Here is a 20,731-nt window from a genome sequence, read left to right on the forward strand (position 1 = left end):
ACAGTTTCTTAATTTGCTATCCCATAAAGAATGTGGATTTGTGACGTTAAATAGGGGAAGATCATTTACCACTCATGGCTCTTACTTAAAGGATCCGCACGGGTTATTTATCGTGTGAGCACAGGCTACAAGCGGCAGCGCGAGGGGACACGCTCCAGTCTCGGCACTGCTCCTGCTCCCGAACAGGCAGCCAGCCACCGGTGACCCCACAGCTTGGCCACCCTCGTGCTGTAAAACTTCCAGCATCTGGAGGAAATCCACCTCGTGCTCAGAGGGAAGGAAGGACTCCAGCACTCCTGCAAGCACGGCTGCAGGAAAAACTCCTTCCCTTCTATGGCATCCCTGGGGATGCGACCTCTGCTCCAGGGGCTGCTCGCCATGGGCTGGGAGCCCTGGGACCCCAGGCCATTTGACCCACGGGGATGTGCAGCAGTCTGGGAGCCCTCCATCAGTGCTGGGACATACTGTGATTCACGTATCCGCCCACTGCAGCTTGGGTACCAGAGCTTTCTGAACATAAAGGCACACATGGGGACCCAGGACTGGGACCGATGAAGCCTGGAGGTCCCCGCTGCATGATGGCTGGGTGCAGGGCAGCCCGGGTGCTCCTGCATCGGGCCCACAGCTGGAAGGCATGGGAGCGCCCAGGCCCACACATCACAGCTGGGACTCACCCTGCCTGCCAAGCAGCTCACTCTGTGTTTCAGTCATTCCCAGGAGGCACGAGGGACCGATTCGGCTCCTGGAACGGGAGTAGGAGGCTCCAGCTGCAAACAGTGTGATGCCTCGACAAGTCCCACTGCTGCCTGGCAAGGCTTTGGGACATGGTATGTGACAGAGAGAGGTCACATCTTCCCCCATCCCTCCCCACACCCACATCCTGCAGCCTTTCCTGCCCCAGGTTCACCCCTTTGCTCCATGCAAGTGAGAGGTGACAGGGATGCCCCTTTCTGCTGACAGCCCCTGATGCCTCAAAGGCCAGGCTGGAGGGCTGAGCTGTGGACGGGGCGGGGGCAGGCTGCAGGAGTCTTGGGCTCCCCTTCTTTGGGCCGTGAGCCGGGGGTCAGCTGGCACTAACCATCCTCACGCCTGAAGACTGCTCCAGTGCAGGGTGCCGGCACACCGGAGCCCAGCTGCCTGAGCATCCCCAGGGCAGACCCGTAAGCAGCTGAGGCAGGCAGGTCAGCTAGTCCTGCACGGCCACCCGCTGAGAAACCGGGTCCCGGTGACTGTCCTGGCAGTCACCCTCTGCTGCCACGCAGCACGGCGCACACCACACACCATGTCCACGCTGCGGGAAGCTTGTACCCAGCTCCATTCGCCTGAGCTCTACCCTGCCAGCCTCGCAGCGCAGCTCAGCACACGTCAAATCCCATTGCCATGCCGTGCCACTGCCCGGCACAAGGCTGGGCTCGCTGCCTCCCCCACAAGCCAAAGCTGTGCAGGCTCCCCCAGGAGGACCCCGGGGCTGGACCCAGCGTGGCTGAGCCACGTGCAGGACTGTCCAGCACCAAAGCTCCCTGCTCCCAGCCCTGCTGAACCGCACTTCTCCCCGGCAAACTCAGGCAGCTGGCGTAAAGCAGGCACAAAGCCCAGCAAAACCCCAGGAGGAGTGGGGTTGCCCCCCCACTGCCCCCTGCTCCTTCCCACTCCGTTGCAGTGCCCCATGCTAGCCCCCCGCCCAGGGCAGCCCCCCCTCCGAAACGATGCTTTCCCAGGGACAGCATCACCCTGCGCGGCGAGCAGGCATTGTATCGATGGGCACAAAGTGAAACAGGACATGCTGCATCAGCCATTTCTAGCCCCACGGAGCCTTCTCTACTCCCCCCCCAGCATCCCGCACAGCCCATGGCATCGCATCCCCCTCCCCAGCGCAGAGCAGGCTCCGGCTGGCAGCACTGCTCCTGGGAGCGCATCAAGCCAGCCGAGCAGTAGCCCCTGGCAGCCGTAGGAGAGAGGCGGCTCATTTCCAGAGTCATTACGGTCTGAAAAGGGTCCCATCAGGTATTCCGCCCGTTCAGCACATTTATTTTCCCAAACCACAGCGAGGATTTGTGATTCCAGGCTCAATATTAGTAAGAGCTGCACGCTGGAGGCACCCGGCCGGGAGCTCGCTGCCTGGGCAGGCAGGGAGCTGCTGGCGAGGAGGCCCTGACGGCAAGCCCCGGGCAGCGAGCGGGCAGCCCCCGGCAGCCCCCCGCTCGCCCAGCTGTGGCCGTGCCTCCAGAGTGGAGCCGCTCGGCATGTGTGCGTGCACACATGTGCGTGTGCAATGCTGGCAGCCTCCGGATTCACACACATCCCAGCGCCAACCCCCCCAAACGCAGGAAGGCTCCCCTGCGTGCAGAGGGGTCTCTGCCCGTTCCTCCGGCCACTCTTGCTGTGCAAAGCACCCTGTGACAGAGCACTTCAACCCAGGGGGAAGCCCAGGCTGGAGCAGGGCTCTACACCACGGCTTTCCCCCTGCCCACTGCACACCCACCCTGGGGACCGCCGAACCCCGCTCCCCCCCAGCTCTGGCTCCTGCCTGCGAGCCTCTCCGGCACGGACCTGCTGGCAGCCCGGTTCTGCGGTGCAGAGCCCTACCAAGAGCTCCCATGCAGGATCCTCTCTCTCTCTCCGTGTGAAACTTGGAGGGAAACTCAAACAGAGAGAGATGCAAACTTCAGCAGCCGGAGCGAGCCAGGAGCCCTGCTCTGGCAAGGCACGGCCAGGTGGGTGCCCCCCATGCCAGCTGGGGCCCCCAGGGAAGCTGAGCCAGGCGTGCACTCACCACAGTGAAATCGCGGGATGAGCAGTTCTCGCCGCTGAAGTTGCAGCTCTTGAGCATGTCGTCAAGCTGGTGGCCGGTGCGGTTGACGATGTCAGCCATGTCGGGGTCGGGGTAGAGGAGGTCTGTGGCCTTGTGGCCGTCCCGGTCCTTGGGGGGCAGCCCGGTCATGTTGGCCAAGTGGAAGATGTCAGCGTCGGTGAGCGCCGAATGGCGGTAGCGGTTGATGTTGCAGATGGTGATGGCGGGGAAGACCATCTCGCGGATGGCCTCCTCGTCCAGGGCCATGACGTGGGGGTGCTCCAGGTAGAGCAGCGCCGACTTGGCCGCCTGGTAGAGGAAGAAGGCGAGCGAGGCCAGGAAGGCGAACGCCCAGAGGGTCTGGCGAACGCCCAGCCGCCCCGACCGGCAGATGTGTCCCAGGCCGTGCAGCGTGCTGGCGCTGGCGAAGGCGGCCAGGTCCCGGGAGCGGGGCCGGGCGGGCTCCTCGATCAGGCTCTCCTTATCCCCTTCTTCTTTCTCCTTCTGCTTCTCATCCTCCTCGGCAAATTTGATTTTACACACGATCTCAATCGGCATCTGCCCCGCGCGGCCGGCGTGCCCAGCCAGCGAGCTGCCCCCCGGCACGGGCACCGGCCGAGAGCCCGGCCAGGCGCTGGGAGGGGGCTCGGGTCCCCCCCAAGCCCCAGCACGGCGCCGGGAGGGCCGAGCCGTCTCGGGAGGGAAGCGCAGCCCCTCTCAGCAGCTCCGAGCCGCCGCTTCCCTCTTGTCTCACTAGTCGATCGTCTCCTTGTGCCTTCGCTTATCAGCACAAATACAGCTGTCAAAAACCCCTCTCTCTCCTCTCCCTCGCTCTGTCTCTCTGCCTCTCTCCTTCGCTCCTCTCTGGTTAAGACCCCAGCAGATACAGGCAGCATTTAGGCATCATGTGCTAATAAAATCCAGGGAATACTTAATAATTCAAGACATGTCAACATTATTTCATCGTCAAATAAAGAGCGAGCGCCAGAGAAAAGAGGCAGCGTGAAGGGCCCCGGCGCCTCCGGGGCAGGGAGCCGCGCTGTGCCCTCTCCCCAGCCCCGGCTCCCAAGTGCTGCCGGAGCCACTTGTTTGAATGGCTCGGGAGCTGCCGGGGCCGTACCGAGCCGTGCCGTGCCGTGCCGAGCGGAACGGAGCCGCGCCGAGCCGCGCCGTGCGATGCCGAGCCGCGCCGCTCTGCTCCGCGCCCCGCCGTGCGATGCTGAGCCGAGCCGAGCCGAGCCGAGCCGAGCCGTGCCGTGCCGTGCCGTGCCGAAGCGGGCGGGGCACGGAGCCTGCCCCCCGCCGCCGCCGCCGCCGCCGCCGCCGCCGCCGCCGCCGCCGCCGCCGCCGCCGCGCTGGCCGCCTCGCCCCGCCGTGCCCCGCCGGCCCGTGCGCCCCGGGGCAGAGCGCGGCTCGGCTCGGCGCGGCGCGGCGCGGCTCGGCGGGGGCGGGCAGCCTGCGGGCAGCTCGCCCGGCGGCCCCCTCCTGCTCGCCCGCCTGCGGACTCCTCCTGCCTCGGCGGCTCCCTGGCCGTTAACCGCCTCCCTGCCACGGCCCGCCGCGCCCTAAGTCGGCGGGCGCCGAGCCCCGTCGGTCGCGGTCGCGGTCCCGGTGCCGGTCCCGGCCCCGGCCCCGCCGAGACCCGGCCGACAAGCCGCCGCCGGAGCGGGGCTGAAGACGGGGCGCCGGGGGTGCATGGGGGGCCCCGTGCTCCCTCGGTGCCCCGGAGCCGGGAGGGCGGCAGCACCGCCAGCCACCCCTCCGTGTCCGCCGCCCCCTTCCCCGCTGCGCTTGCTGTGCGCCCGGGCTGGGCTCCCCCAGCTTCTTCATTTCTGCCCCCCACCCCGCTTTGTGCTGCGCGCTGGGCTCCGCGTTTCCCCACGGCAGCGCGCGAGAAGTGGGGGTCACCGCAGGCAGTGACCGGCTCTGATAGAAAGGCTGAGCCGGGGTCACCCTCACCCTCTCCTGCCCTGCTGAGCCCCTGCCCCTCCTCGGGTCTGGCTCTGCTCCCTCCACGGCACGCTCGCACCCACCCCTGTGCACAGCCCCACGCCGGACTCGGCTCCCGTGGCAGCACTGGGGGAAGCAGGGTGTCCTCCTGCCCCATCCTGCCCACAGCAGCGGGGCTCTGCCTTCATTGCTCAGCGGGATCAGAGCTGTGATGAGGTTATGGGTTCACCCTGCGGCACCGACCACAGAGCCACTCGCCGCCTGGATCTGGCCGCTCCCCACGCACAGCACCTTCTGCCAGCAAGTCATGATCTCTCCCAGCTCCCTGCCTCAGTTTCCCCAGCTGGTGACAGAGGGTTAGCGATGCTAGAAAGGCCGAGCCCGACCCCTCACCCACAAGTCAAGCAACCCTCTGCGACCCTGCCCAGTGGCACAGTGGTGGGGGAAACACCAGCTCCCTGCCTCCAGAACAAGCCCAGCACCAGGCACCCCCCCTACCTCCCCCCGGAGATGTGGCTCTGCTGGGGAGGTGCGTGCCTGGCTGGGAAGCCGGGGTCCCTGGAGGACAAGTGATGAGACAGCCGCCCATGAGCTCGACAAGAGGCCTCGCCTCTCCCCGGGGACTGCGCCGCAGGTCAGCGTGACCTTCACTGTGCTGCCGATGCCAACGGCAAAGCTTTCCCCAGTCGTCCGGCAAGCGCACACACATCTTCAATCTTCCCATCGATCTGTGCATGGCACACATGTTCCTGCCTCTGTGTGGGTCAATACGGCATGATAGGCTGCCTCCGGCAGGGAGCACGCACGGTCCCAGCTACCCGCTTCTCCCTGCCCAGGGGATGCAGCATGCGTGTGCCAGCCCCGCATCCCCGGCTCGGAGAGACACGGCGGGGAGCGGGCTGGGCAGGTGGTCCGAGCGCCACCGTCACCACGGGTGGCCCCAGCCACACAGCCACAAGCCCCAGGCTGCTTCCGCGGGGCTGCTTGGCCCTGCAGGGGATGCTTGGCCCTGGAAAGACTGTGGGCAGCAAGGGCCTGACCCATGGCAAGGAGGTTCTGGGGTGCAAGACAGTGGCCGGCATTCGGTCTTTGGTCTGCAGAGCCTGGTACGGAGTCCCTGCCTGCGTCTCAGTGCCATGGTGGCGAGGAGCACGAGGGCACAGAGGATCTGCCAGGCAAGTCCACCCCGTAAGCGCAGATCCTGAGGTACGGGGCAAACTGAGCTGTTGTGAGTGTGAGACCGGCAGGAGCCCCATGTCCTCTGCGTGCTGGACAGTCATGGCACGGGAGCAGGACTACCTCTCAGCTCCCTGCATGGCCCCCACACCACGGGGACCATAGACCTCTGCTCTCTCTGGGCATCTCCTGCTCCATTAGCAACTGCCACCTGGGCTGGGGACACCTCTTGGCACCCTCCCCACAGCATGGTCCCCTCCTGTGCCACTGAAGAGATGGATGGGTCCTCTCCTCCCTTCTCTCCTGCCTCTCCCCTGCTGTGCCCTGGTCCTGCCTGGCCACCCAGCAAGGGCAGATGGGTGCTGGGGGCTCATCCCCTTGCAGGATCACCCAAGGCACGGAGCTGAAGTGCAGCCAGGCTGGATTGGGATCAAGCTCTGCCCAAGTGAGCGGCACCCAAGGCACAAGCCCCAACCCCAGCTGCAGCTGCAGGCCTCCTGCAAGCCACAGAGCAGGGAGGGCTGTGGCTTCATGGCCACCAGCACCCGGGGAGAAGGCACACCAGGAGAGACGCTGGGCCGGAGGGGCAGGGAGCAGGGAAGCAGCATGGCTGGGATGGGAGGCAGCAGGGCTCGGGGACTGCTTTCTCCTGGGACCAGACAAGGCAGCGAGCATAGCACCAGCTGGGAAGGGCCAGTGCTGCCACTTGGCAGCATGTCTGCAGCTCAGTGTTCTGCACCGGAGCCTCCCACCTGTGGCTGAGCACGGCACGCCTGCGCACAGGGGGCACGAGGCCACGAGGAGGGACTGCAGCATGCAGCGGGGCTTGCCTGCCCCTCCGCCCGGCCACGAGCAGCTGCAGAGCCCGTCTGCCCGCTGATGCTCCCACAGCCAGCCCTTGGGTTTGAAGCTAACGACCGGGAGAAGCCCGATGCCCTGGGCTCCAGAGTGCTGACTTCACTAGCCACCGTGCAGGACAGGAGACCCAGCTGAGGGCTCGGCGGCAGATCGGGAAATGGGGGTCCCCCCTGCTCGCCCCCGCGCCCCCAGCCCGGGGGGAAGCTGAGCGGCGGGGGCTTGGCGCAGGGCCCACGTGCTACGCTCAGATGATGGGGGGAGGCTGCGAGCGCCGGGGAAGACAGGACTGGAATTCGAAATGATGTTGACAAATCGGAGAAATGGCCTGAAAACAATCAGATCCAATTCAAAAGGACAAGCGCCAAGAGCTGGGCTTGGGCGGGAAGCAAATCTGCCCAGCGAGCAGAGGGCAAGCGGCTGGAGGGCAGGGCTGCCGAGCGGGCAGGAGGGCAGGGCAGAGCCCCGGCTCAGGAGCGGGCAGCAGCGTCGGCTTGTCCGAGTTTAACACTGAAACCCAGGACAGTCCCAGGCAGATAAACAAGGCATGCAGAGGGTCGGAAACCCAGGCAGGACACGCTGTGCAGGTGAGGTTATCTGTGCTTGCAGAAGCTGCACTTCCAGGTGCACAGCAGCCAGGAGCTAGGAAAAAACAGAAGCCTCCTTCATCCGGGATATGGGATCTGCCAGCGTAATATGGGATGTCTGGCTGCCCCGCAACTGCACTGAGCTTGGTGGAAAGGAGGACGTTGCTCAGGGCTGTGTGAGAAGGAGCATCATTCACCAGGCATCTGAACTACTTGCTGGCAGCGAGGCCTCGGCGGGAGCCCTGTGCCTGGTCTGGGACCAAACGTCAAGAAAAATCCGGACTAATTGGAAAGAGTAGAGAGGTTGGCAATAACAGGGAGCAGTGCTGGAGACTGGCTGGAGGCACTGGAGGTTTGGGTGAGAGCAGAGGAGGCTAAAAGGCTGCATCCGTAGACAAAATAACTGCTGTGAGCACAGAAGGAGGGGGCTTTCTAGAGCATCAGGGCCCTGACACACCATGGAAGACAGCAGGGGTTAGGTGGAGCCTCCACGGAGGAGAAGCTGGCCCACAGGCTGGAGGGGTGCTTGGTGGGACTGATTCTGCCATGGTGCCCTCCAGCAACCTCGTGATGATTCATCCCTCCAAGACACAGACACTGCCTGTTTCTATTCTCAGGCCGATCCGGGTGAGGGTTTGGTTACCATTTCCCTGTCTTGCCACGGAGCCAATGGATCGACTCTTCGCTGTACCAGCACCCGACCTCCCACCACGCTCCGGCACCGGAGTTGTGCCGCGGCAGTGAGCCCACCCTCCTGGCCACCCTGCGGGGCTGCAGCTCCTCAGCACGGGCACAAGGGATCAGCCCGAGGGCACCAAAAGGTGCCGTGGCCAGGGCAGCCCGGCCGGGTGGGGGACACAGGTGACGGGACAGTTGCAGCCCGGGGCAAGTAGCGGGCACCTGCCCGAGGGGAGACCCCCAGCACGCAGTCCCCACCTGATGCCCTGCTAGTCCAGGACCCAGATCCTGCTTGCTGGGCAGTTCTGCCACCAGCCCAAGCCCATAAGCTGGCTGCCGTGCCTTCCTCGCCAGCTCCACGTGCTCCAGAGCCAGCGCTGGCTGCAGCCCTGTGCCCGGAGGGAAGTGGATCTGGGGCGATCATTAATTTTGATCTAATTGAAGGAAACGTGACTGCGGAGCCCAGCTGGCCGCAGAGCTCGACTCTGCCTCGCACCAGTCGGATCCTCCGAGACCTTTGCAAACACGTCGGCTTAACAAGCGCAGCCTCCTTCCCCGGCCTCCCCGGCACGCTGCCGGCGCCTGCCTGGCAGGTTGGGCTCCACAGCGAGTGCCTCGGCTGTGGGGAGATGTGGGATGACAAGATGTCCACTCCAATTACGGGAGAGCAGGGCTGGCAACGGTGTGATGAGCATGCCGGGCATTACCCCCCACCGTGAAGCCGGCCGTGGGGCGGCCACGGAGGCAGTAATGTCGCTTGCGCCCCACTCACCGAAACCTCCACACCATCCTCCTGTGCCTGCGGGGAGCGGCGGGGCTGGGAACGGCGGGCAGGGAGCCGTATGCACCAGGGCAGGGAGCGGAGCCATCACTACGAACACCGTTACCAGCCACGTGGTGCTGGGATGGGGAGGATGGCAGCTCCGGCACCGCAGACCAGCCTCGCTGGTGGCCCTGGTCGCCTGGGCAGGCAGTGGCTGGGCTCTCCCACGTGCGGGGAGCCGCTCCCCAGTTTAGCCCCCGGCGGCAGATGACACGTCTGCCAGGGCCGGCAGATGCATTGGCGATGCAGCACCCCATTAACGCACTGACCCCATTTACGTAAACTACCCCCATTAAACACAATACCTTATTAAATGCTTTACCCCAATTAAGTGCAATACCTTAATTAATGCAACACCCCAATTAAGGACAACACTCCCATTCAATTTATTCCTTCATTAAGCGCAAAACCTCAATTACAGTCTCTTTTGTAAGCTGTGTGCATGAGCTCGCACAAGGTGCCCTGGACACCTTTTGCTGTTGCCAGAAAAACAAAAACAATGCTGGGCTTATGTGGCTTTTGGGGTCCTACCTCCAGGAATTTAAGGACTGGGTTTCAGTAGAATCTGGGTGTCGGAGCATCCGCCATGGCTGAGAGGACAATATCTGCCTGCATCAGAGCCGGGTTAGATCCCATGGACTCTCAATGGGATAATGGGTCAAATCCCAGCCTGGTTCATAGGAGAAAAGGGTCTGTGCTGGGCCCGGGCTGATTCCATGGTATTTAACCCCAGGGAGCAGCTGAGACCTTGCTGGTTGCCCTCCTGACTTCCTCCACTCAGAGATGCTCAGCTGTGCCCCCATCCCAGCCAGCCCCAGGCCCCCTGCCCGAGGAAAGGCATGGGCTGCCCACCCGTGCACAGCAGCCCCTGCTCCTGGTCTCCAACTGAGACACCTGATGTACCATGGATTTGCACTGCCTTGGCTCTGCCAGGCGGAAAGCAAGAGGAGCAGCAGCGACTGGCATCCCCTGTCCGTGTTCTGCTCTGACCCTGTCAGTACAAACGACACCTAAACTGAGCCATCCACTTGATTGCACCACACAAACATCCTTGTGGAGAGGAAACACATCTAAAAGCCTCCCAAATCCATGGAGAAGAGCAAAGCAGAGCCCCCTTCCCAGCAGGATGGGTGCACGTTTCAGCACAGAGGGTGTTCAGCACCCCAGGAGGATGCTCAGCCCAGCACCTATCTCGAGGCTCTGGGTCCGGCAGTGCTCGCTGGCCCATGATCGGCAGGAGGTCAGGCTCAGCTAATGCTGCCCTCCAGTCCTGAGCGGGAGGAGCGGAGGAAATGGCCTTACCGCCCTCAGAGCATCCCCTGCGGCTGGAAAGGCCGTCGCAGACGTGACCAGAGAGTGGCTGTGTGGCAGCAGCAGCCCAGGCTCTGAGCACGGGGCGCTGGGGTGAGCACAGTCCTTCCTGTCCTCAGCGCTGTTGGGAAGGGGAAGGCGTCCTGGGAGCCATCGCTGCAGCGTGCAGAGACACTCGTTTGGTTTTATAGCCTTTTATTGCTGCAGCTGGTTGATCCTCCCTGGTCTCTGCCATCTTGAGGAGGGCAGCCGGGCAGGCTGGCACGGTGGCCGTGCTGTGCCGAGCAGCTCGGCGGCAGGGCACATGCCTCGGGTGCTGCTGGGCTTGCACCACTAGTGAAAGCACCAGCATGGCAGGGAAACTGGGCACAGCACCCTGCTGGGACATTCCCCAGTGCTATCCCCGCATAGCCCCTCTGCCCGCAGCATGAGTCCCCCCCCCTCCACCACTTGTCACCTGCCTGGTGGTTTATAAAACTTTAAAGCTAATGGTGTAATAAACTCCAATAATGATATTGCAGCTGCACCGGGGCACCCTGGGATGAATACATTATGGGAGCTGCAGCAGATAGGCAGGGAGGGCAGCATTGGGGCTGGGAGATGCTCCGGCCAGCACTGCGGGAGACGGTCAAGCCTCCCCTGGCCCCCGTGAGCAGGGCACCGCCTGCTTCGCTCCCTCCCAAGCGACAACCGAGCAAAGGCGACCAGAGGGTGGGCAGCCCACCTTGGCCACAGTCCTCCCTGATCATAAGCCAGGCCAGGAGACCTCCAGGGGAAAAGGAGTTGGGGGGAACACGAGCCCCTAAGGCAGCCTACCACCAGTTTCTGACTCATGGGCAGGGGATGCTCGGATGGACGAACTGGGCTGAGCCTGGGGGTCCCCCCTACTTCCAGCATTGGGAGGTCCCCACAGCACTGGGCTCCTTGCTGGGGTGAGCCCTGGACACCGTGTGCAGCCCCTGAGCACCGGCCGGGTGTCCCTGTCCTGCCTGGACAGCGCCAGCCCCGGCACACACCCGTCAGGGCTGGCGTGCCGGTGCGCACAGCTGCATGTGTGGGTAGGGGTGCTCTTGAACACAGCTGTACAGGCACAGCTGGCACAGCTGGGGGAGCATCTCATAGCCCAGGGGACATGCCCAGAGCTGTGCTACCCCAGAGAGGCAGGGTGCAGATGGGTGCAGCCTTGCTGCGGTGCACGGGGAGGATGAGACCCCCATCCCACGCCAAACAGACCTGGTCCTGCACCAAGGAGCACGTCTCTCCTGCGCTGGCATGGGAGCAGAAAGGTGTTGGATGCTGCAGGGCTGGAGACCGGCGCAACAGCGGCAGGGAGCCCATCACCAGGCTCTCTAGGCACCTCTGGAGAGGTGCAGCCTGTGAGTAGCCCCAGCGCAGGGCACGGGTAATGCTGGCACCCCAGCAGCACCTGCACCAGGCAGCAGGGCTGGTACCCACCCACCACGGCCCCTCCATCTTGGCCCTGGCCCCAAGGGATGCGAGGAGCCAGATGGGAGCATGCCCAGCCAGCGGAGCGTGTGGATCCGCTCTTCATGCTCCGAGAGACATCGCTCAGCTGCTCCCTCACGCTCAGCTGTGCCTGCAGGCCCTGTCCTGCTCCATCCCCTGCAGCCACCGGCACCCGGTGCCCAGGCAGTGCCCTCCTGCTCCTCCCGGCCCTGGACCGCTCCTCCTGCCCCATCCGCAGCGCTTTGCCCAGGCGGCTCCTGCCTCCCCCTTGCCTTTCCTAAAAACAACAGAGCCATAAACTGCCGGCAGAGCTGCCTCAGCGCAGCAATAGGGCTGAGGTTTTAAATGCACCCAAGTCAGGAGATTGGAAGTTATGGGTCCCCGAGCAGCTGTAGCTCAGCCGCATGGTGCCCATGACGGCCCCGTGCGTGCACAGCCGTCGTGCCGTGGGCAAGGGGCAGAGTTAGCGTTGCCATGGGAACCATCGCTCCCCATTTTCTGACATCTGCGTGATTAAAACCACAACCTTAATGCCACGGCCCCACCAACGGCATGTGCGGCGGGGGCACCCTGCCTGCTCCCCCCGGCTGCCGGGCGAAGGGGCTGGGAGCCAAGCCCAGGACTGCCCCTGCCCTTTGGTGGGTGGTGGAGAGGCGGTGGCCGGACTGGGTCCGCAGCGGGGAGCAGTAATTTGGAGGAGGCCGCTGGGAAGTCCCAATGCAAGCCCCACGGCCCCGCTCCTGGGGCTGGGATCCAGCCCGGCGGCAGGGCCCGGGGCCGAGCGCACCGTGGGCACGGCGCACAGCTGGCCGCCAAGCACACCGCATCAATCAGGCCCAGCATGGGCCGCGAGTGCTGACGGCACGGCGGGTACCGCCTGCTGCGGAGCACATGGCTAACAACAAACACGCCGCGTGTGCCATGCCAGCCGCCGCGGAGCTGGGCACCTTCAGCTCCCCGTGTGCTGCGAACGCCAGGCACGCCGCTGGCACCGCGTGCGGAGCATGCTGCAAACACCTAACACCTCGCTGGGCTTCATCCTGAGCACGCTGCGAGTAGGGCAAGCGCCCAACTGCTCAGCGTCCTGGAAGCGTCGACCCCAAATGTGAGCTGTGCCATTGCAAACGCAACACTTCCAGGCACCAAGCGCCAGCTCCCTGCAGGCAGGCGGCCGATGCTGAGCACTGAGGGCACTGACAGGGCCACATGTGCCACAGGCACTGAAAACTGTGCTGTGAACATGGGATGCGCAGCAGGCTGCGAGTGCTGAGTGTGCTGCCGAGCGAGCCTCGGCGGGGAAAGCACGGACTGATGGCACTGCTAATGCGAGAGCCGCTGCTAGCAGTGCACACAGAGCATGCTGCAACTCCAAAGCGGGCTGGCATCTGGCACTGAGTGCAGGCTAAATAGCAGAAAAACGACTAATGCTGTGCAGCAAGCTCTGCAAATAGCAAAAGCATCAGGAAGCTTGTACCAACCACACCATGGGCTGCCATCGCAAAGCACACAGCAAGCAGCGCATCAGGCACTGGGGGCTGGATGCAGGGCAAGCAGCAAGCATGCACACCTGCGGGAGCGAGCATGGAGTGCGCGGGCACAGGGAGCATGCTGCGGGTGCTGCAGGCTGAGCCCACTGCAAGCACTGCATGCCGCACTGGTGCTGAGCACCGGCCGCAGTGCCAGAAGTCTGCTGTGAACACTGATCACACCACAGGAACCAAAACACTGAGCACACCACAGAGAACGGGCCGGTGCGAGCACTGACTACGCTGCAAATGCCAAATTTAACAGGCGCCGGGCACACCTTGAATACGAAACGCTGCCTGCGGAGATTGCTGAGTGTTTGGCAAACACGAAACCACAGCTGACACCAAATGCTGAAGGCGCTGCAAACATCAGCAGTGGCGGGTCCCACACCTGGAGCACACTGTGTGTGCCGAGGGCTGCAGACACTGAGTGCGAGCACTGTGCAAATAACAGCGATGCCACAGGTATTAAGTGCTGAGCACTCTGCAATTATCAAGCAAACTGTGGGCATCAAGTGCTGCACACACCACGACTGCAAACACACTGCAGGCACCAATTTGACAAATACGCTCCTGATAACAAGCATGTGGCTGGTGCTGAGCATGCCGAAAAGAGCGTGCGAGTGTGGGTACAGAGTGCCACAGGCTATTGCACACACCAAACCTGGCACGGGCACTGGAAATGCTGCATACATCAGCTCCGACATTGTGTGCGTTGCAAATACCCAACATAGCATGGGCGCTGAATGCCAACCACATGCTTCTCTGGCTCCTTGTTATGATGTGCTGCGCTATAAATAGGAAATGTGCCAAGGCACCACCCTCTAAATGCATTGCAAGCACCAAATGGACGCAGGCGCCAGGCACCCCCATGCTGACCACCGAGAGCTGGGCATGCTGCAACCGGCCCTCTTCCAACGCCTACCTCAAAGCCCGCTGCAAAGAGCAGCTCCCCTCAGGCACCGCGTGCTCTGCACACACGAGACTTGGTGGCGGCACCAAACGCTGGCACGCCGCGTGTCACAAACCTGCCCCGGCTGTGTGACAGCAACCCAGCAAGCTGCTTGCGGCCGGCGCTGAGCACGCTGCAAGGGGGATGAAGGCAGCCCTGCCGGCCCCACGTATCCCCCACCCCCGGGTGCGTGGGGTCCCGCCTGTCTCTCGGGGAGCGACAGCCGTGCAGGAGGGCCGGTGGTGCGGCGCGTGCCGGTGTGCTCAGGGCCTGTTATTTCATTTTCACTTGTCCCATCCCATTAGCACAGCTGTCTGCCACCAGAGAAGGGAAAATTGATGCTAAACGGGATATCAATTTATCATGGAGTGTGTCACCCGCCGCACGGCTCTGCCAGCCGAGCAGCAGAGACGCGCTGCACCAGCCAAGCAGCACCTGTAATTAACAGCTCGTCAGCCTCCCCCGCGCGCTGCAGCCTGGGCACCAGCTGGCTGGTGCGGCGCGGGGAATCCCAGCTGCGGTGCCACCCTCCGCCCCCGGCCGGGACCCCAGCGTCCCTCCTCGGGGGCCGCGTGTGCCCCACCTCCCACCCCTCTGCCAGGGACGGAGGCAGCCGGTGGGTCGCACATGGGTACGCCGGGGTTGCCAGCCCACGGGGTGCTTGGAGAGAGAGGTGTGTCCCCTGTCCCAGCCCTGCCTCAGCCGTGTGTCCCCCCCACCCCGATCCCTTGCTGCTGAGGTGTCCCGGCACAAGGCAGAGCCATAACTCATGGGGTGACGGTGCCCAGTGAGTAACGAGCCGGGAGCCCGGCTCCTGGGCGTGAGTTATGGCCGCTGCCTGCGCTCAGTGAGACATCAATCCCGGCGGGCAGCGGGGATGGAAACGTAGCGTTCAGCGTGCCGGGAAGGGGCTGCAGGATGGGCCATCAATCCTGGGCAGCGGGGTGGAATGCCAGCACAGGCAGCGAGCGGGCGCGGCTGGAGGGTACCCACTGGGGACACCCCTGCCCGTGTTCCCATGTCCAGCCCACGTCCCCCTGGGTGCCCCCAGCCCCAGGGCGAATGCAGGCTGTTGTGCCCAGCCCACACCAGGAAGGACGTGGCAGATATGGCTTCTCCCTGCCCTGGGGGTGCCGGTGGCCATTCTCTGGGAAAGGTGGGAGCAGGAAGGAGGGAAGGGGCCACCGGGACAGCCTGGCACAGAGCCAGGAACGGGGTCCCAACCTGGCGCCGGCAAAATCTCCAAAGGGTTTTGCATGAGCAAAACCTCTCCACCCCTGCTACTCCGGGCTGCTCAGCGGTGCCCCCACCTTCCCCCAATGCCCCTGCCATTCAGGGGTGCTGCAGCTGTGTGGCCCCTTCCCTACCGTGCCCGGGCAGGAGCAGGACAAAACCCCTGCCCAGCCGCGGTCGGGCACTGCCACCCCCTGCCCTGCACCCAGCGTGCCCGGGCTGTGCGGCAGTGGTGCGGCGGGCAGCCGGCGGGAGGGAGCGGGCGAGCGGGGCGGCCAGCAGAGCCGAGGCTGTTTGTTGCTTTGATGTTAAACACCCAGAGATGAAATGCGCGCCCCGGGGCTGGGTCCCTTGCAGCCAGCCGGCCGGCCAGCCTCTGGCTGCGGAGCCGTGCCAGCGCTGGGGCCGATAATTGGATGCATGTTTCTTCCAATGAGTTTGTATCATTTTTATGTAAATTTGACATTTTCCTGATGTTCTGTAATGTGCACAAAGCAAGTGCCGCTCCTGCCGTCGGCAAAGCCTATTTCCTTCCTGTCTGAAGTGCTGTGTTGATTTAAGGGCCTGCTAATACGCGCAGCCGGGCCCCCCCTCCCCGTGCACATGCACGTGCCCGCACGTGGCTCGCCGGCTCCAATCTCTCTCCATCAGCCTGATGTGCAGCCCCTGGGTGCCCAACCCCATGTCCAACCAGGGCCTGGGCCGTCCTGCACTGGCACAGCACGGAGCTGGGCTCCCCAAGACAGCAGAGCACCTTCTTTCTCCATCTCACGTGCCACCGGCTCCCTGCTGGCACCGCCGGACGCCGCTCGGCTGTTTGGCTCATCCTGGCGGAGGTGAAGAGGTGCCTCCGTGCCTCACATGGCGGGGGGCACCGCCGGCAGCCCCCGCGAGGCTCTTTCATGTCCTGGAGGAAGGTGGGAGGAGATCAGAGTCCTGGAGCCAGAGGGAGAGGAAAGCAGACGGCAACCAAGGGGCACCTTTCTGACAGCGTGGGGAGGTGCTGCTAATTAACCGCATGCCCAGGGCTGCAGGGGACCGTGCAGGGGGAGCTTTGAACTCTGCCACTGTAGGAGCTGCCGGAGGGGCCGGGACGGGTCTGCCCTGGCATCCCAGACTGCTCCCGGACAGGGGTCCGTGTGTCCTGGCCACAGCACTGCCTGCCCACGGGCAGCAGCCGTGGGACTGGGGGGGCCCTTCCTGGGGACGAGGGCACCCCCGCTCCCACGTCCCTCAGCTTCTCGCGCCGCACAATTTTCCCGGGCTCCGTCTGCGGCGCAGGCAAGCGAGTTTCAAAGGCAGCGCTGCTATTTAAAGCCCTTATTGTTCACGTCCTTGACACCGGCAGCTACATCCTGCTGTCGTTCGATGCGAGCGCATCCTGGCCCGGCCAGCCAGAGGAAGGCAGCTAATGAAGAGCAAGTGCAAAGACGCCTCTTCTTTGTCCTGATCACAAAGCTGCTTCCCAAACAGTCCCCCTCCACCCCGCGCTGGGTGGCTATTTATAGCTCCCCTTCCCCAGGGCACGCCGGGAGTTTCCTCCAGACGGCGATGCCCTGGGATCCCTTCAATGGGCCGCAGGGATGAAGGCTCTCTGGCCCTGCGGCCCTGGGAGCTGCTCGCAAAAATGCCCCATCCCTGCACGCTCCCTCTGCAGGGGCAGCTACGAGGGCAGCTGGGTCAGCCAGGGCCAGGGAGAGGGTGGGCTCCCCCCCCCGGCATCGGCTCCCTGCCCAACCTGGGCAGCCAGTGGCCCTGGGGGAGCTTCTCCATCTGGGCAGCGTTGCTGCCTCTCTCCTCTTCCTCCCCACGGACGGGCGCACATCTGCCGCCGCCGCTCCCCTGCCCGCCTCGGGCGCGGGGCTGCGCAGCCGTGGGACGCGGCGGAGGGCTGGGCGCCCCAGCCGAGCCTCCCGCACCCCAGGGCGGCCTGCCTCCCGTCCCCCCGGTCGCAGCCGGCATCTGCTGCACCCCCATGCCAGGCGCTGCTCTCTCCGGCGAGAGGCTTTGACAGGAAATTAAAGATTAATGTTCCCTGCAGCACCTGTGCCAGCAGCACCCACAGTGCCGAGGACGTGCCTGGCATGGCAACCTAGGCTGGGGGGGGGGCCGGGGCAGGGGTACCCCGGGGCGTGTGGGCAGGAAGGAGGGGGGCTCTGTGGGAGGCAGAGGTGGGGATGAGGAGGGAAGGGACGCGTCCCCTGGGCACCGAGCCACCGTCACCGCATCGGGCATCCAGAGCCAGGCAAGGAAATGCCACCCTGCAGGCAGGGCAGCGCCGGGGCCGAAGGGGCTAGAGCGGTGGCCGTGGAGGGTCACGGGTGTCAAAGCCCTGCGCAGAGCCCTCAGCCCCTTCCCTGCCTCCTTCAGCACAGGGTTTGGCCTGGCAGGGGAGCCACCAGCGCCTCAAGGGGACACCCCACAGCAGGCCAGGGGATGCCAGCACCCGGCTAACTGGCCGCCTGGCATGGCGAGAGGAGCAGCGCAGCTGAGCAGGCAGCGTGATGCCAGGAGCATTTCCTCCCTCCCACCCGGAGGGGATTAAGCTCAGCCCGGCTCTGGCTGGCAGCAGCCGTGCCCACACGGCTGCACCCGCGGCTGCAGCTGCCGCCTCTGCTCCCGGCGCAGCTGGGTGCTCCGTGCCTGCTGCACCCACCGCCCTCTCCCATGGCACTTCCACCCTGCTCCCGGGGCACAGGGCTGTGCCAGACCCCCCTCTGCCCTGCACCGACTCCCATGGGCACACACTGAGCCCAACGAAGGCGGTGGGACCCATTCCCCCACTGCCGGCCCTGGTCACGCACCCACCGTGACCACAGGTCTCTCCCCGGGAGCACCGGGCGCCTTGGTGTGCAGGGCTGTGGTTTTGTGAAATATGGCCCCTATAAATCCCGCCGGGTGCGAGCCGTAATTCTCAATATATTTTCAAATATAGTTCAATTATTTTTCCCATATATCATGGGGAAATTGCATTGGCGAGTGGCGGCGCTAAGCAGGGAGCGCATGGCGGGGCGGCGTTAATAGGATTGTGCATGGTATTATGCATGAGGTCGTTCAGGACACAGTGGGGAACCTCGTGTGCTCCGGAGAGACGGGAAAGAATAAATCAGGCTATTAGCCCAGCACCTTGCTCAGGTCTGCAGGGGATTAATCTCTCCAGCGTGCGGGGATCCCAGCCGGGCTGCCTTCCTGGGCTCCTCCCGGGAGCTCTGTCCCACTCCCTGCCTGCATCTGCCCAAAGCACTGGGGAGTGGAGGCAGCGCTGAACGTGCCAGGGTCACCAAAGCAGGTGTGACATGTCACTGGGGAGCGGGCATCCCACGACTGCACTCAGCACACTCCCTGAGGCTGGTGGTGAGGCTGGTGGGACACCCTGAGAAAGCCCTGGGCATCTCGGGACCTTTTCTGGAAAAGCCTCATCCTTGGGTTGAGCTTGCAGAAGGGCTGGGAACAAGCGTGTCCCCAGCATACAGCTCTTGTTCCAGCCCCATGTGGGGTCCCAGCAGCTTTTTGCCCCATGCCATGCTGCAGGTGGGCAGCACGGGGTGCCCTCGCCGCCTCTCGCCATGAGGCGGGTCCTCGGCCGGCAGTACCTGGGGAGCAGCCGCAGCCTTCAGGACAGGCGCGTGTAATCAGCCGGGACAGTCACATTTCCTTCAGTTTGCCATGAATATTTATGCAATTTGCGCAGAGCTGCTGGAGCCGAGCTGCCGAGCCGGAGGGGAGATGGCAGCCTGGCCCCCTGGCTCCCCCCAGGTCTCACGGGACCTCCCCAGGGCTGGTCCTGCTCGGCCGTGCTGCGGCACACACCTCTACACCGCAGCCGGCAGGCAGCGAGATGGGAAGCGAGGGTCCTGGGAGCAGTGACCCTGGGGACAGATGCAAGGGAGGGCACAGTGTCCGAGGCAGGGCTGGGCACTGCTATGTTGGGTTTCCAGTGGGAACATCTGCACCAGCCACAAACCACGCAAATAGCACCAAAAGCGGGTCCCAGATGCTGGGCTCATGGGCTGCTGGCTGTGCTGTGGCTAGGGACTGCCTGCCCGCTGTCTGTCCACCTGGGAGAGCCCGGCAGCCTCGGCACCGCCTGGGCTGGTGCCAACAGAGATGGAGCCCAGCGCGCAAGCAGCAGGAGGACTTGGCTGCATCTCTCCAGGGCGTCTTTATTTGGGGGCAACTGGAATTACTCCAGGACCCACCATCATGGGCTTGCGCTGGCACCCAGCCCGGGGCACAGGGAGAGGGCAAGGGACAGCACTGCTGTGGGCTGCAGACCCCTTCCTGGGGCGGCCCACACAGAATCCCCAGGGCTCCTTTGCAGAGGCCGGGCGTCCAGGTCTGCTTCTGCGTCAGGAGCGGGCGGGACGCTTGCTCCCCTTGCACAGGGCTTGGCCCACTCGGAGCAATGAAGAGGTTCCTGGTGCTTGGCAGGTGCCGCTCACCCCCTGGCTTGGCTCCTGGGGGGCTGCCTGGCCCTGCAGTGGGTGTCCCACAGCAAACAGGGAGGTGAAGGACCCGCCAGGCGAGGGTATGGATGCTCCCTGGCAGCGACGGGGCTGGTGGTGCCAGAGCAAGCAGCGAGTGCAGGTGAGGTTTACAGTAAAGGGAAAAACAAATTATTAATCATGAGAGCAGCCCCAGCCGGGCTGTCAGGGCCGCATGGGCTCATGAATATTCAGCATCGGGCTGAGCACTAAATCTCATTTAAATGTCAGGGACCATTAGGCAGACAGGGAGGGGGCTGGGATGGCAGCTCCCCGCTCCGTGCCAAGCACCGCACCAGCCGGACGGGCCGGGACCAGGGTGCTGGCACCACCCTGGCACGGCTGGGCAGGGGCCACACTGGTGCTCTGGGTGTCCCTAGCCCAGCGCCTGGGTGCTCCTTGGGGGTGTCTGAGACCCCCTGGCACGTCTGCCAACCCTGAATGTCTTCTGATTGCTGATGGGTTCTGAAAACCCACACTGAGCACCCTACAGATCCTGACACCACCAGCCAGGCGCCCCGCTCCCCCTGGGCAGGGGAACAAATCCTTCTGGATCATCCACCCAGGCAGGCTCAGCCTGGCAGGACACAGTCCCCCAGCCCTTGGCATCCCGGCCAACCCTCCTTATTCCTCAAGGCACGCACAGGAACAGCTCCATGTCCTTTCCTGGGTGCAGAGCTGGTGGGTGCCAGAGGGGTGCCAGAGGAGGTGGGTGCCCAGAGGGGTGCCCGGGAGGACCGAGGCCGTACCGGGGAGGTGTGGACAACACACCCAGGGCCCTGCACACTTGACATCCTCCTTTGGAGCCCACTGCGGGGCCCATTCCCTGGTGGTGCCCGGGCACCATCCCTTTCCACACCAAGCACCCTCTCCTCTTGAGCCACCCGCCTGCTCCCAG

The 20,731-nt window shown here is 64.3% G+C and overlaps 1 protein-coding gene across 2 annotated transcripts in view; it reads right to left on the reverse strand.

Moving 5' to 3' along the window:
• ASIC4 (acid sensing ion channel subunit family member 4) overlaps nt 1–20,731 on the reverse strand; it is a 65,912-nt gene that overhangs the window by 26,243 nt on the left and 18,938 nt on the right. Inside the window, exon 1 of one of the 2 annotated variants that reach the window (XM_030018629.2) lies at nt 2,774–4,111. The exons of the other annotated variant lie outside the window; for it this stretch is intronic. Within the exon in view, the coding sequence (XP_029874489.1) occupies nt 2,774–3,349 (576 nt within the window). The 5' untranslated portion in view covers nt 3,350–4,111. Of the gene's footprint in view, nt 1–2,773; nt 4,112–20,731 lie in introns of those variants that run through there. 2 annotated transcript variants of the gene reach the window in all.

The sequence above is a fragment of the Aquila chrysaetos genome, chromosome 6 (genome assembly GCF_900496995.4).
Source record: "Aquila chrysaetos chrysaetos chromosome 6, bAquChr1.4, whole genome shotgun sequence".
NCBI classification, from domain to species: Eukaryota; Metazoa; Chordata; class Aves; order Accipitriformes; family Accipitridae; genus Aquila; species Aquila chrysaetos.